The sequence below is a fragment of the Fukomys damarensis genome, unplaced genomic scaffold (assembly GCF_012274545.1).
Source record: "Fukomys damarensis isolate Sample0158 unplaced genomic scaffold, DMR_v1.0_HiC HiC_scaffold_24, whole genome shotgun sequence".
Taxonomy (NCBI): Eukaryota; Metazoa; Chordata; class Mammalia; order Rodentia; family Bathyergidae; genus Fukomys; species Fukomys damarensis.
In genome coordinates, this window is record NW_022900936.1 from 31831979 (window position 1) to 31848862 (window position 16884).

Consider the following 16884-nt stretch of genomic DNA (forward strand, 5'->3'; position numbering starts at 1 on the left):
TTATAATATTCTTAGTGAATAACAAGCCATAAAAATCTATTTTTTAAATTATTATTTGACTTCCCTTTAAAATACTGAGCTGATTCCTACAACTATGTAAAAAAATTATGTGGTAATCATTTGTCACTGGCTTTATAAAACCGATAGGATAGGTATTTGTATGGCTAAAATTATACTGCATTACTTCAATAGAAACAAAACGTCAAATGTTCTGGAATATATTGAAAAAGTTAAAAGAATAATGTTTTATTTTAGAATTCTGTGCTATACAGAAACCATCAACTGTTTAAAGATGTACAAATGGGGGAAAAGCTGAGAATTTTTTCTAAATAATCAAATTAATATATTTATTAAAATTAATTAGAAAAAATACTTTTTCATTTTAAAAAAATATGAAATTAACATCCATTTATTTAAACAATGATCTAATTCAGTGATCTATAAAATTTTGGCTGAATAAACTATCAGAAGACAGCATATTCCTCTCTATATATTTTTATTATTGAAGCACATTACTCCACTTTACTTCACAGAGAACTTATTCAAAAATAGTACTCTTAAAACAAAGATAAAATAATCAAGATCTGAACAGAAATAACTTTGAAATGTGATTTTTAATGCTTGCCCTTACTGCAACAAATAGCTCACTAAAATGTACAGATGTAAATAAAAGGAGAGGACCAATGGCTTATAAAACTCTTTCTTAAAACTCCATTCACAATCTATCATCTACTGTGAAGTTCAATTTCCATTTTCGATTATGTGTACTTCCACTTTCCCTGATGTTAATCAGGTGATCTGCCACCTAATCAAAAGATGAGACATTTATATTTATAACCAATGAGCTTATGAATGGATATAACTGGAACAGTTACAGAAGTTTGGCAAAAGTAAAAACCTAAAGATTTTCTGTGTACAAAAATAAAAGAACTTTTATACTGAAATCCTTTTTGGCAATAAAGTCATATTGTTTTCTGGATGCTTTCCTCAAAATTCTTTATCCAGAGTAGAATTTTCTTAAAAACATTTATTTCAATTTAATTTAAATAACAACTACATCCTGAAGAGAGCAAAGTTTTAGGTCTATTTTTTCCAATACTCACACTTAATGTATACTTAGGAATTTTCTAACTAATTTATCTAATAAAACATCCTCGTATATGTTAATCTCTAACTTTATAGGAGAATACCAAGTTGTTTTCAAAAGTATTTATGTATATTTACCTTTTGCATTCTATTTTCTTCCTGTTGTTTGACCATTTTTGCTACATGTTAAGTAACCCTAACCTGCAAATCCAAAATTTGAAACGCTTCAACATCTCAATCTATCTGTTTGCCAACATGTAACCACAGAGAGAAAATTCCACACCTGACTTCATGTGACTGGCTGCAGATGAGATGCAGGTACTCCAAACATATTGTATAAAATTACATTCAGGCTATGTGTGTAGTATACAATACATAATATAATTGAATTTTGTGCTTATAACTGGGTCCCATCTCCAAGCTATCTCATTATGTATAAGTAAATATCTCAACATCATCCAAAAAAATCAAAATTAAAAAACATTTCTAGCCCAAACCTTTTGATAAAAGATACTCAATATGTACAGAAAAGAGCAACTACTTTACCAAATAGCAAAAATACAGAGTAAGACTTTATAAAGTTCTCCTATATATAATTTCTCATTCATTCATGTCCTCAATGATTTGTTTTTAAATATACTGCTAGTCATAATGCTGTCATACATCCATTAGTTAATATATCAATGAATAATAACCCTTAAATTAAAATTTATAATTTTAACAAATTTAGTCATGATGTAAAAGCACAAATAAATATGATAAAATTTTGCCTAGAGTACTTGCATCTGTATTTATGAGGACTTATCTCAGGAGTGCAAGATTTATTTAACATTTAAAAATCAATCAATACAATTCACTATAGTAAAAAAAAAAAGAAAAAAACTAATAAGATATCATAGATGAAATAGTTAAGATCCAAAAATCCATTCTGAGCAAGGAAAGCTTGAATAGATTTCCTTCTATATTTTAACTTGTGGAAATGTCCTTCTTGGTTAAAAAGACCTAAATATTATAGTGCCTCTACTAACAGGTATTTTATTCCATGTACTTATAACCCTAAAGAAGAAACCTAGATTCACTTTTATTTCTGAAAAGAACCCTAATAACTTAAGATATACATGTATATTTTAGCCAATATTATCACATTATAAATCTACAGCAATAGAACCTGATTATACTAATTTTGTGTCCAAATAGCAGCATAAGGAGAAGAATGAGCATTTGGTTTATGATGATATCTCCTTTGAAATTTACTATCTTATCTTTGGATGGAATATCTAACAAATATTCTCATATGAAGATATAGTCAGAATTATAGTATATTAGTTATTTCAGATAAGACTGTGTACATTCAGGATGGTATGGCCATAGACTCACATTACATATTTCAGCTCAATAAATAAGCTCTCCACTTGTTTTATTGTTTGAAGTGCTCTTATATAATGCTGAAGAATATGTAAATAGAATTGAAAACTGAGACAACTAAGTTATATCCATTATTTCTTACTCTGGAAATTCCTGAATTTCTCATGGGTGACAGATTTGTAAAGGTTCTCTTTACCAACTGAAGAAAGGACAAGCCAATCTCTGTTATGAACTGTCATTAGTAATTTAGCAGAGCTACAAGGCAGTTCAGCCAAGTAGACAGAAAATTAAAACATGGGCAGCTTCTGATTGGAAATTTATTCATAGCAGGTAATGAAATAGCATAGTCAGGATCCCTAGCATTACTCCAAGTGAGAGATTTAATTCTGATAACTTTGATGATGGCACTTGAATCACAGATTTTAAATGGTGACAAGTTGTGACATATAGATAGAATGAAAATGAGCAACATATCTCTGCAGAAGTGATTCCATATAAGATCATTTTTTTTAAACAGTACATATAATAACTTCAAAACTTATCAGAAAAGTTTTCAAAAAGGCTTAAGATGTAAGTAAAGCAGATATCATTTCATGTGCATTTGCCAATGTGATTATAATAATAATCAACCTACCAGAGGTACAGGATGGGAAATAGTTCATATTTAAAATATATAATATTAGTTTCTGATTTCATCAGCTTGAAGCACCAACTCAAAATTATAAAGCAGCTATCACAAGGAGATGAGGAAACTGAAGGGTTACTTTTTATGTATTAATATACATGTTTGAAAAAATTATTACGTGCATGCACACATAGCTAAATAAAAGTAGGTTATAGTATTCATATGAACAGTAATTTTTATTGTGCATTTTTCTGTATTTTATATTTTTTAAATGAAGTGTGGTATATAAAAATTATGTCTTTCTGATATGAATCTCTATATAACAAAAATATGGTTCAGGTAAATAATCTTTCTACATAGAGAGGTTTTTTAATACACCTTTGATCTGTAAAATAACAACTGCTTATTAGATGGGATCAAATCTTGTTAGATATGGAAATTTTAAAACAATACTTTAAAGTACTCTTCTCACTAAAAGGTGGGCTCTATGTCACCTATCCCTTGAATTTAAGATTTGTTTGATCAACAGTTTACAGCTAAAATGACAACTACTTCAGTTTACAAACAAAGACTATATCAAATCTTTTCCTGCATGTTATGTCTTTTGGATTTCTACTGAATGTCCAAGATACACAGAGGGCTGCAAAGAAAGAAACTAAGGCCCTTCAGCATAAAGCCTTTGATGCGATCCTAGCTGACAGTTATTTGATTCAATCATCTTCAAGCTAGATGTTCCACCCCCTAATTAAGCCATTCCAAGTGATTAAACAGTAAGAGAAGATCTGTCCCTGCTGAACTATGCTCAAATTACAAACCTGAGAACAAAATAAACACTTGCTGTTGTATTAAGTCACCAAATTTTGGGCTGGTCTGTTAACTAGCAATAAAGAAACCAATGAGCAGAGTAGATCTTTAATCATTAAAGCTAAGACTATAAAAATGGCTTCAGTTAAATTACATATCCTGCATTAGCAAGAAGGAGGTAATATAAATTAAAATACCTGGAAAATATCCTCAGGCTAATATAAATTACATCAATAATTTTTAAAATAAATTGTATATGTAAGTACTGAGACAAGAACTGAATGTGTTCCAGAACCTTAAGTATTACATATATTTAAAAATCTAATTATTAAAGAATTGCTTTTTTAAAATTGGGTTGTACATACTGGCTTTGTCATATTTTATCTGTATTATTTAATCATGTCATAACTAATAGTATAAACCTACACAGAAAATACTGACGCTATAAAAAAGCCAAACTACAGACATATCAAGTAACAAAAGTAACTTCTAACAGAACTACAATTACAGAGGACTAAGCCTACATGACATAACCAATACCTTTACATATTCATAATAAAAATAAAAATTGAAAGCTAAAACTGTAACATATATACCAAAAATGTATATCTGAGAAATATTACTGGTTAACTCAATAAAGAGGAAAATAAGCATTAAATAACACTTCAATTTGTCTCACCTTTAATAGAAATGTCCTTGAAATGGTATCTTTAGAAAACCCAGTAAGTTCACATATACTTTGAGGGCTTATGATTTATAAAAATACACTACAGCAAATATTTTTAAAAAATAAAGAATTGTTTTATAACATAAAATTCTGTCCACCTAATGTATTTCTTTTTAAGGTACAGTTCTACAGAATTGTTTTAGGACATAAAAACTATAATTTAATATATGTCTTTTCACAAGGTTCAGTTTTACAAAAAAAAGTCAATTCTACTTATCCAAAAATGAGCCAGTGTTCAATTAAATGTATTTCTTGTGCACTGTCTACTTTCAGAAGATTTACTCAATAATCAAAGAAGTAGCACTGGTTCAGTCTTTTTTACATGCTATAAATCTGTAGCATAAAAAGCAATGTTCAAGAAGGTGGCAGAAATAAAAATACTTTCATAGAGGCATTCTATTAGGCAAAAAACTCTGCTTCCTCTTACAATAAAAAAAAATCTGAAGATAAAGGTGATTAATCGATTTGTACCAGAGTGAAGCTGGGCTAGAACCCTGCCACCCTCTTTGTGTCTTTTCTCATATATTATGCATCCACACCTGACATGAGTGATTCTTATATGGTAATGAAATATAAAATAACGTATGATACTAAGATAAGAGTATAGCAAAACAATTTCTTCTGAGTAAAAGTCATTAAATTTGTTGAAAACTGGAAATTCTTCATTTTATAAAAATATTTGCAGAAGCATTTTTATATTGTCTAGGTAAGTGTGTTTGTATACAATGCAATACCCAAAAGAAAATTCATTGAACTTTTTCAAGAACATTTATTATAAAAATTAGTCATACAGGTTGAGTAGCCCTTGTTCAAAACACTATGGACCAAATGTGTGTTCATCAGATTTCCAATTTCTTATGGGTTTTGAATATTTGCATACACAAAATGAAAAACCTTGAGGATAAGACTCCAGGCTAAAAAAAATTAAAATTAATTCATTTTTCATACATCTTATTTAAACAGATAGCATAAAGGTAATTTTATACACTTTTTAGCATGCATTCATCTTGACTGTAGCCCACTGTATGACAGTGGGTGTGAAATTTTACACTCGTAGGATCACTTCAGTACCCTAAAAGTTTCACACTATAGAGCTTTCAAATGTTAGATTTTCAGATTAGTGATGTTCAATCTGCAACCTGTACACGACAAAGTACTTTGCTAGCTTTAGTATGAATAACATCATATTTTCATTATATTTTTACTTAAGATAATATTAGTTGAAAAATATGACATTTTCTTTTTAAATTACTTAAAATACTTCTAGTTGGTCAAAGAAGTTCGTATGTATGTAACCTTAAAAAAATTGGTTCACCATTAACCCTTAATTTACTTATTCTTGACAGAGTATGTATTAGTAAGTGCTAGTTGATATTATGGATATAAATTAAAAATTTAACAATCAAAGCCACAGCAATATACTTAAGATATGAAAATAGGAAGTATTATTTTTAAAAAATGGCCTACTTAAAATGGTGTGTATTTCTTTATTAAAAAGAATATTTGCTATGGTTTTAACAACTTGGTAATCTTTCAGATGTTAAAAATGTTTCTATTTCATTTTATTTTATTTTAGTAGAACTGCAGACTGAAACCAGGTCCTTCATATTGAGCTTTATCCCCAGGCCTTGTCTTATGCTTTAATTTATAGTGAGGTCTCACTAGGTAGCCAAGTTACTCACCTAGGTTTCAACCTAATATCCTCCTGACTCAGCCTCCCAGCATGCTTAAATTACAAGCATGTGTAAAAACTGGGCTTAACATTTACAATTTTAAATGAGAATAAACCAGTGCACTTTAAATACATAAGATCTGTAAAACTAAAATTTAAGGAAGTATGCTATGAATATATGTACTACACAATGGTAAAGTTCCTCATATTTTTAAATTAAAAATATTCAGTGAAAAAAGTCATATACATACATATATATATATATATATATATATATATGTATGTATGTATATGTGAAGTATGAACTAAATAAGTGAATTTAGTGAATTCTTTGAACTTCATTTTAAACAAATAAAACATTTCCATATTAGATGTACCAACCTGGAGTAGGCAAACAATCTACTATCCCAAAGTTCATGAGTCCCTCTAGGTCCAGCATGGAAATAACAGGAATCGGTCCCATCAAACATATTCAATCCATCTTCTGCATTTTTGGAAGCATGACTATGCACCAAATCTAAAAGTACTATGATACCCATTGAATGAGCTGTGTCAACAAGTTCTTTTAGCTCTTCAGGAGTTCCATAGCGACTAGAGATAAAGAACACAACCAAAACATTACATTATAATGAAAGCAAATAGCCAGTGGTACATCATTTTACCCAGTATATTACTAAATATTCAAAATATGCAAACGTATATAATACTTACATACAACTTAAAATTGCTTAGTATTTGTTATTAAACAAATTTAAAAGGAAGCATCAGATAAAAATAATAAATCAAGCAATTAAGTATAGCTTTTAATACCCAAACAAAAATTCATAAGCTGAGCATGTAAATCAGCAATATTCTTCTTCTCTATCCTCAGAGATTCCTATTTCCATCTCTAAGCCTAGCCAGTCATAGTCTTTAAAACTCACAGGTCTGTCCAACTCTTTGAGGGTATATAATTGCCTTGAAGATAGGGGCTTTTAGAGTATTGCCTTGAATCCCAATAATTCCTTCACTCAGCTTATTCAAAGACTGGAATGTGCAGAGTTACCAATGGACCAAGAGAATGTGCTGTGTCTGTCACAATCCAAGCAGAAAACTGAGTAGTTCTTAGGCACACATGTAGGCATAAAAAGCAGTCTCCTAGTCTATATGTAATAAAAAACAAACCAAGAAGGTGGCCTTTCTTAACATATGAACTGTCTTAAATACTGCAATCTTCTGTAGTATCAACTTTTCCCTTTAAGTAAATAATTGTCTTTGTAATTGTTTATAGTCTCTCTTCCTCTCCTTGAGCACAAGGACTACAAAAACCAGCTTTCTCGTGACATAGTAAAATCCTTTGTAATAAGTAAATCATGGTCAGTTCCACTAACCAACAAAAGCTATCTTTTTGAACTGTAAATATGATCATGTCATCCTTCACAGAAAACCTTACTGTATTCCTAAGATCAAAAATCACTATGCTTAAGACGGCCTGTGACCTGCCTATTCCGGCTTCTTCAAAAAATATTAGATTATCTTAGGCTAGTCTACAACTTCTTCTCTTTATCCAAGAAATATAGCCTCTTTCCACTCATTGAACAATATGTTTAGTAGGTGAACAGCCTTAAAGTTTCATTCCTCACTCATTCATTGTATTTTTCACCAAATACTTGAGTTATCCATTACATAATTTTCATGCTCTATACATACTGCAGTAAAATCACTTTCCTTATAAAATTTACGCCCTAATTAGGAGACAAGCAAAATATGTGAAATGCCACACAGCAGTCAGTGTTCTAAAGACAAATGAAGAAAAGCCACTGATGGAAAGGGCAGGTTTTCTTTTTTAAATAGAGTCATCCATGAAAGCTGCATGGAAAAAGTAATATTTGAACAAGAAAGGAGAAAGGTATAGAATAAGCATAACAGAGTTTTGAGCAGAAAGATCTGCAGTAGTAGTACACTGCAAAGGGGCAGGAATGAGCTAAGGCAATTTAAAGAAAAACAAATAGGGTAGTATAGCTCAAGTGGAATGGTCAAGAGAGAAAGACTTGTGCACAAAGAGTCAGTCAAGATGCAGATAAATGGTGCCTTTGGGGCCAATGTAGTGCCTTTGGTTGTCAGTCTGATGTTCACTTTGAAATAATTACTCTGGCAATGGCGTAGAAAAGGGATATGTGAATTAGGAAAAGTTAGGGAAGAAGAAGGGATACAAGGAAAAAAGCTGATTAAAGAGCTACTGAAACAACACAGGTGAAAGAGAATATAATTCAGACCAGGCTAATCACAGTGGACCTGGGTCAGAATGGGGCCTCTAATCATGTCACAGTTTCAGTGTGTAACTACCTTATCTGAAGTCATTCCACGAAAAGTCACATTATATCAGGGCCAAATTATTAGTCTAGATGAGAAGTGAGTCCATGATTTTGGTAAAAGAAAATGTATAGCTCAGGTACTTCTGTTAATTCAAAACACATCACAAAATAACACCATGAAGAATGTGAAAATTCATTTTTAATGAAATGAAAATGAATGTAAGACTTTAATTTTACCTTGAAGCTGCAAAAAAGCTTGTGACTTGGTACCCAAAACTGGCATAATAAGCATGCTCCATGACTGCCATCAACTGAATGCAGTTGTATCCTATAGAAGCAACAGTTAAACAGATTCACAGACAAAATTTTTTTTAAAAAAGCCATGAAGAAAAGTAGCCTAAAGACATAAATTTTATAATTGTGATCATCTTTGAAAGTTCTACTACTAAACATCATTTGCTTGTTTGACCTTCTAACACAAAATCAGGTATTTAGTTTATTAGTGTTAGATTCTGACTAGCTAGTTGAAATGTCTTCATCTTAATAAGCAACAAGTAACATGTAAATTAGTTCTCAAATTGGCTTTAGAATATTAAAGATGGAAATCTGCATATGCTAAACTTCAGCTGAATTTGAACACGTGAACAATATGAAGGCTGAATATAAGAGACTGATTATGATAAATATTTTTCATTTTGCCTTTTTCTTTATATTTCACTCATCTTTACCACACAGCACAGGAAATATTGTGCAATTAACTTTTACTATAAACTAGCTTTTATAAGTCATTATTAATGTTTCCACTTTCCAGGATTTTTACACATGTTGTATGTGTGCATGCACATGTGTGCACACACTTATGTTCAGCACTTTCATTTCTCCATTTCAATATATTTTCTTCAAATACTAACGGAAGTGATTCAAAAGGGTGGCTACTGTATTTAAAAATCCATACATTTACAAGTATTTACTATAGGATATAATAAGAGAAAATAGTTTAATCTTTTTTTTTTTGGTACCGGGGATTGAACTCGGGTCCTTGTGCTTGCAAGGCAGGCCACCGAACCGCTGAGCTAAATTCCTGGCCTCAAAATAGTTTAATCTTTTTTTTTTTGGTACCGGGGATTGAACTCGGGTCCTTGTGCTTGCAAGGCAGGCCACCGAACCGCTGAGCTAAATTCCTGGCCTCAAAATAGTTTAATCTTTATAAAATCTGAGGAAATCAAGTTTTCTTCTTTAAGTAAAACTTGGTAATTTTTCAAATATTTGATTTCTCTGAAAGCTGTACTTCTGTATTATTATATTATAGATATAGAATATTATTTATAATATAGAAACTATATATAGAATATATTATAGAAAATATTATTATTATGCTCTTAATAATTCACATAGGTTTCCAATTTTCTTAAGTTTAAGATCATATTCATTACCAATTCATTAAAATATATAACTACACTTACAAACAAATGTGTCAAATTAATCTCATTGACCTCTTATACAGTACTTTCTGTATTTATATTCACTACATCATTAGTACCATAATAACTACAAATTCATATTGGGAATTCTGGATTTAAAGAGGAGCATACGATTGTGCCCATGACTTCAGAAGGTACTAAAAAGCTATTGTAACAAAATCAAATGAGCTCTACCAGGAGTGATAGGAATATGGATATAAAATTTTATGCCTATTACATAATTGTTTATTCTATATTTGGAACAAAATTTAGAGTTTATAATTTATTTCTCTACTATACAATAAACAGTCTTATGATCATGCACACATTTTTTCAGAGACGAGTAATTAACCTAGGACCTTCACACTGATCTATGTCCCATTGGTACCCTTTTTATTTTGAGGCAGGGTCTCACTAAAGCCATGAAGTTGCTCAGGCTGGGATCAAATTTGTAGTTTTCCTGCCTCAGCCTCCCAGAGTAATCAAATGCCTAATTTTATGGTTATGATGTGTGCCACCATAATTAATTTTTATAAAATTAATAAATCTGGGATTTATTTATGTTCCAAGTACTGGGCTAGGCATGTAAACATAAATGTGCATGAGACAATCCTCACACTGCTAAACATGTAAAAACTGGTCATAAATAATTTATCATTCAATAATAACAAATAACATCTTCTAAATAAAAATTTTAACGTACTATATTTTAAATCAAAGTAATGTTAAATTATTTATGCATTTATTTACTTATTGGAATTTTACTTTTGGCATCATAGATAATTAAGATTTAAATGTCACTGAAAAATTTAACCCTGACTTATAAACCTTACCTGTAGCCAAAATATAGGCTCTCTGGAAAAAGTAGTATAATTAAATGTACTTTATCTTGCTGTCTAGTCATTGGAACAGATTTTAATAACACTGTAAAATTATTTTTAAATCATTACTTATAAAAAATAACAGACAAACATATACTGAATCAATAATTCACTATATTGATGTATTACATTGATTGTTCTCATGAAGACAGAGTCTACATCATTACAATCCAATATTTGAAAATCTTGCATGCATGACACAAATGATGTTCCATAAATGCTTGTTAAATAAATAATCCAGACAGGGACTTTATACAATGATTCCAATTCAAGCTGAGTTACAGGCACCTTAAAAATATGATTGTCTCCCTAAAATACTAAAACGAAAGGCTATAATCAATGACCACTTCAATTAATAAATGTTATCGCCTGTAGAAAAGTAATTATTCTTACATATTTATCTACAATTTTGAAAGCCATCAGTTCACATTACTTAAAATTGAAATTGGAATAATATCTTGAATTCTTACACTCTATCTTATTCTATTTTTCTTTTCAATGCTATCAATATTACAGGGCAATTCTAAAAGCCTGAAATAAAATGCATTTCTATTACATATTTAATCTCTCAACACAAAAAAGAGACACTTGTAATTAGCTTTTCTAATAAGAGAACAGACTCATTAAAATTTTATCTGAGTAAAAATCATAGTTATTACTTACCAAGGTCTTTGATTCTGGGTAGTACATTGCATGTAAAATGTTTATAAGAAGCTATTTTTCCTTCATGGGAAGAAATTCCCACATGAGATTCATAAATTCTCAGACTTCTTGGCTTTTTGGGTCTGGAATGTTTAAACTACAGAATATAAAATTACATATAAAATTAAACCATGAATTCACATATGACACTAACTGATCAAGCATGTTATATAAAATGATGAATAAACTCAAACACTTGATACTGTTCCCACATATAAAAAGCATTCACTATATTACCTGTACAATGTTTTCTTTTGCAAAAATAAAAATCCTATTTAGGTCTCATTAATAAACCTACTTCAAGAGAAAAAAATCATGGAATGGCTTATGCCTTATCACTGAGCTCATGAAGCTGCTGCAAGAGGATTACTGTCAGTTGGAGACTAGCCTGGCCTACATAGAGAGTCAAGGCTAGCATGAAATACATGGTGAGACCTTGCCTCAAAAACAAACATGAAACAAAAAAAATTAGTTGTATATTTTATCAGCTATACATGACAGACTTTGATATATGTATATCATAAGAGGAGCATTAGTAAACTAGAAGCAATATAAAATTGGTGAAAAAAGACACTGGACATTACTATAAAATAATAGAAGTAATAATTAGCTTTCCTAGAAATATTAGAATAAGTACTTTATTTAAAAAGTTTTTCTCACTTTATATGGGTGTTCAGGATCCCAGTGTATCCAATCGTAATTTACATTAGTACCTTCACGAACCACATATTTTGCCCACGGTGAAATACGATACAAGATCTCTCCACTTTTACTAGTAATAACTACCTAGAAAGAGAATGGAAAATTACTGCCTTAAAATATTTTTAAAAGTCTAAGATAAGACATGATACTTAATAAGCATCGCTATAAGTAGGAAACCAGGAGTGATCCTAAGAATTCAGACCACTATTCAGATGCATGGGCTTAAAGACCATACTCAAATTCTATGAGCATAACTTTCCTCATTGTCTAATATTATATGTTACTTAAATTTATTTACATGTTGGGTATTTTATCAATCACTATCTCTTTTATGATTGTAAACCAGCTATTAGAGTGGTTAACTACATATACAGTAGATATTAAAAAGACAAGTAGATTCAAAAGACAAGACTGTTTCAAAGCTGCTGTCAATAAATCAATCAAAATGAAAGAATTTTACTCTTAAAATAGGGATGATTCAATTATATAAACATTCATTTCTTTTCCTTTCATGGAAATTAATGATAATATTTTTCAGGAAGCCAAAGGGAATGGTTTGATTAATACTTGTATAATACATACAGCCATATTTTTCCACCCATTTTCAACTTCTTTTACCATATAAAAACAAACATGATTTCCTTCAGCCAACTACTCCTGTATTTGCAAACAGCATCATTTGTATTTAAATAATGGAAGATAACAATAAAATAAAAATATAATTTTAGAATCTATCATTTTTTACTTAATATTGAATAAAGGATTCTGAATTTAGGTAGCCAAATACATGTGGCTTCTAAGTATTAAAATTGTAGCTTCTTACAAATCCATCTCTTTTACTAAACTTTCTAAAAGCAAGTAGAGTATGATCAAAAATGTTCAGGTTGGAAGCTACATTATGCTCTTACCATTGGGAGAAAATATACATTCCAGTCTGTCTTCTTTAATAGAGAAAAGTTCAAGTACTTATAATACTTGGAAATTAAAGGTTTGTAAAATGCTTTATAATTTAGTAAGAACTTTCACATTCATATCTCACTTGATTCCAGAAAAGCTTTATGACTCAGATATTAAGTGAGATTGAGTAAGTTAATGTCCAAAAATCACTACGTGGCAGAACCAAAGGCTGAGAGCTTCTGACACTTCCTTGCTCAAAACAGGCTTCCACAGTACTTCTTTCAGATGTCAAAAAGGAGCAAGACATGGTTTAAGACAGAGGTGGGCAGGTGAGTGGTGAAAAGGAATGCTTGATTTACATGAACATAATTCTTTCTCTTTCTTCAATATGCCTACTTGCTAAAACTAATAACAGCCAGAGTACTGCTATTATTTATTATCACAAAAGCATGAATTGATAAGACCAACTTACACTAGGAGTATTTTAACCTAAAAGATGAGTCCCTTAACCTACAAGAATTTCTAGTGCAATTCACAACAGTAATAAGTCAAGGAAAATGCACTCACTCAAGAATTCAGAATAGATTGTAAGAAAACAAAATACTATAAATCAGTTTCCAATGAATAGTATTCTGCCTAACCTATTCAACTATCCTTTCTGTTTCACAGGAAGGTCAACAACCACTCCAAGGGTAGATTGTAAACAAATAATCATTGTTGAAGATGTCTGTTGGCAGGGTGAATATCTGAAAGTGTAAGAGTTTAAGGAAGCTATTATGTACTGGATATAATTCCCAAATCCTTTGAACACTACTTCATTTATTTTGTTGTACACATAAGTATCTTCAGATGCTAGTGATTCCTGAGTGTTCTAAGAAACAGTTCCTCTGTAGGCCTTTGAAATGCTACTACAGCTTTTGAAGGGTACACCAAGAATGTGATGCCCTGGCCATAGTTGCTGGAGATAATTTCTTAGGGTTGTGTTCCTAGTTAGTAATCCTAAGGAATAAGATAATATCTTAAAGACAGAATAAGCTCTCTTAACTGAGAAGAATGGATTCTAAAATCTCAATACTCCCAGGCTAGGGTGTAAAGCCACTGCATAAATTAGCCATCTTGCATATACAGCATTGCCCCCCTTGAGATTAGAGGAAGAACCAATGCAAACACGATACTTACACTATTTACTATGCTATGATTAATAAAGCCACTGTATTTGACCTAGGACACCCATGTTTTCGTCAGAATCAATGAATAAAAATAATAAAACTTCTGACCAGGTGTGGTGGCGCACACCTGTAATCCCAGCACTCAGGAGGCTGAGGCAGGAGGATCGCTGTGAGTTCGAGACCAGCCTGGGCTACATAGTGAGTTTCAGGTCAGTCTCAACTACACAGTGAGACCCTGTCTCAAAAGCCAAAAAATAAATAAATAAATAAATAAAACTTCTAATTTTGTTGATAGGGTAAAATGAATTCAAATCACACACCTGATTAAGGATTATTTGAATATTTTCTTTCTAAATTTTTTCTTCCTTCTCAATTTTTTTTTCTATAAGTGTTGCTTATCAAAAGGAGTAAGACTTCACTTTTCCAGTTTCCAAAGGAGATCCTCATGGACAACTAGGTTGTAAAAGCAAGGGAAGAAGACTCTGAGTCTTGTTACATATGAAACCAGGCACAGTAATGCAGGATCTGGGCTGGGGACTTTGCTCAGTGGTTCCATAGCTTGCCTCGCTAGCCCACGGACCCGAGTTCGACTCCCAGCACACGCACGCACGCACACACACACACACACACACACATACAAAAAAAAAAACAGGCTCTATAAAGAAAGCCAGACACCAGTAGATGACAGGAAGGGAAAAACTACCTGATCAAATCCAGTTTGTTTTTTGGAGAGAGTAATAAAGCTAAATTGCACCAAACCTGGATCATGATACCCCTTACACCCCATGTCCAGCATTTAGGCTATCTTGAGAGAAGATCAAGCTTCCTGAGATGGCCTGATTTCAGTGTCCTACCTGATAAAATAGATTCCCAATCACTCAACTCTCCCCACCAAAAAGGAACACAGTGAGGATGATATTTGCAATTAGGTCTTCAGAGAAACTGAAAGCCAGAATGTAGTGTATGAGACAATGTAGACAAGATCTCAAAAATTTGGAAACAAGCAAGCCAATCAGATTAGGAACCAGAATCCAAGAGCTGAGAGGACTGCGGCCCGGCAGCTGTGTAATTAAACAGCATCTGAGACTGCAAGGGTCCTGTAGGAACTGGCACCTGAACACAGAGAAAACTGGCCTGCCTACACTAGTGACAGCCTCTGGGGGTGGCAGGACCAATTAGGTACTCAAATTTGAGTGCTGAGAAAACTTTCTCTGATGGCAGCATGAGCAAGTAGTATTTGAAAGCAGTGGGGCCCTGTTAAAGAAGAGCCCAGACAGACTCATAAATAAGTGCTCAGTCATTCCTTCCCCACATGCGGGGCGTGATGTGTTCATGAGGAATGCTGTGTGCTCTCCCTGCTCACCAGCAGGTACCAGTGAAGGGAAAAAGAGTCAGCCACGGATTTGTGCTATTGGGAAAGGAATCGAGAGCAAGATAGCCCAGTAAAAATGAATGGAGAGCTAGGAGCTAGGCCAATTACAGTACCCTCCACTTGCCAAATTAACTGAAGTAGTCAGATTTTGGAATCAAGAAGACAAAGATGTACAGCTAGCTATGCCCACAGCACCGCTTGTAACCAAGAGGTAGGCAAAGAGGGCCATCCAGTTCAACAAGTCTCCTTACTCTCAGGCAATTAAGCAAAATCTGGGAATAGGGACCAGCATGGAGATGTTCAAGTGAATTTAGATCACAATACAAATGAGACTAAATATGTTTTGATTTTGTGCTTTTGCAATTGCATGAAAAATGTTTTGGCTGTTGTTTTAATTTTTTTCTTCTTCTCTTTTTTATCTTTTATTCTTCTCCCTTTCTAATTTTTTCTCTTCTTCTCATTCTGATTCCCTTACTCTCCTTCTCTGTCTTCCCTCCTTTCATCTGGCATATCAATGAGAAATGAGAACAAGAAGTCACCAATGCTTTAATTAAATAGTACCTTTCATGGGTAGGTCAGGGAACCCTTACTAAAATCACGCATAAAGGAAGCAAACATAAACTACCAACATAATAACAGGTTTAACAATCTCTCAGCTTCCCTCAGTCTTTAATTACACTTCCCTCCCGATGTTTCCCTCCTCTCATTACCATATTCTCTCAAACCCACTGAACATAAGCCTTGACATCAGCAATAAAAAGAATTACAATTGAGTCTGACATCCTATCTGACTTTAACCTGTTCGTATTTTTTTCTCTACCTCTCTTTCTACTGACTTACCCCTTTCCTTTTTATCTACCATTTCTCTTTCCTCCTCCCTCTACATCCCAACGTAATTGTTAGCAGCAGTACAGTATAGTTTGAAAGGGGCATCAATAAAAGGGTGAAATTGCTAAAGCAAGTATTAATATATGTGATTCTTCTCTACTGGGATCAGTTGATGCTGTAATAATCCATACGGATTCTCTCCTTAAAATACAGTGTCCCGGTCTGATCTTATTAAGCTGAGTAATAGGTTAAAAGAGGTAGATATATACAAACAAGCAAATAAATTCAAGATGATACCAC

At 32.1% G+C, this 16884-nt stretch overlaps 1 protein-coding gene across 1 annotated transcript in view; it reads right to left on the reverse strand.

The window, feature by feature from the left end:
* Positions 1–16884, reverse strand: part of Gbe1 (1,4-alpha-glucan branching enzyme 1) — a 267726-nt gene that overhangs the window by 135698 nt on the left and 115144 nt on the right. Inside the window, exons 4-7 of the mRNA XM_010602875.3 lie at positions 12277–12402; positions 11578–11713; positions 8811–8901; positions 6661–6870 (exon numbers count right to left, since the gene is read on the reverse strand). Of these exons, the coding sequence (XP_010601177.1) occupies positions 6661–6870; positions 8811–8901; positions 11578–11713; positions 12277–12402 (563 nt within the window). The remainder of the gene's footprint in view (positions 1–6660; positions 6871–8810; positions 8902–11577; positions 11714–12276; positions 12403–16884) is intronic.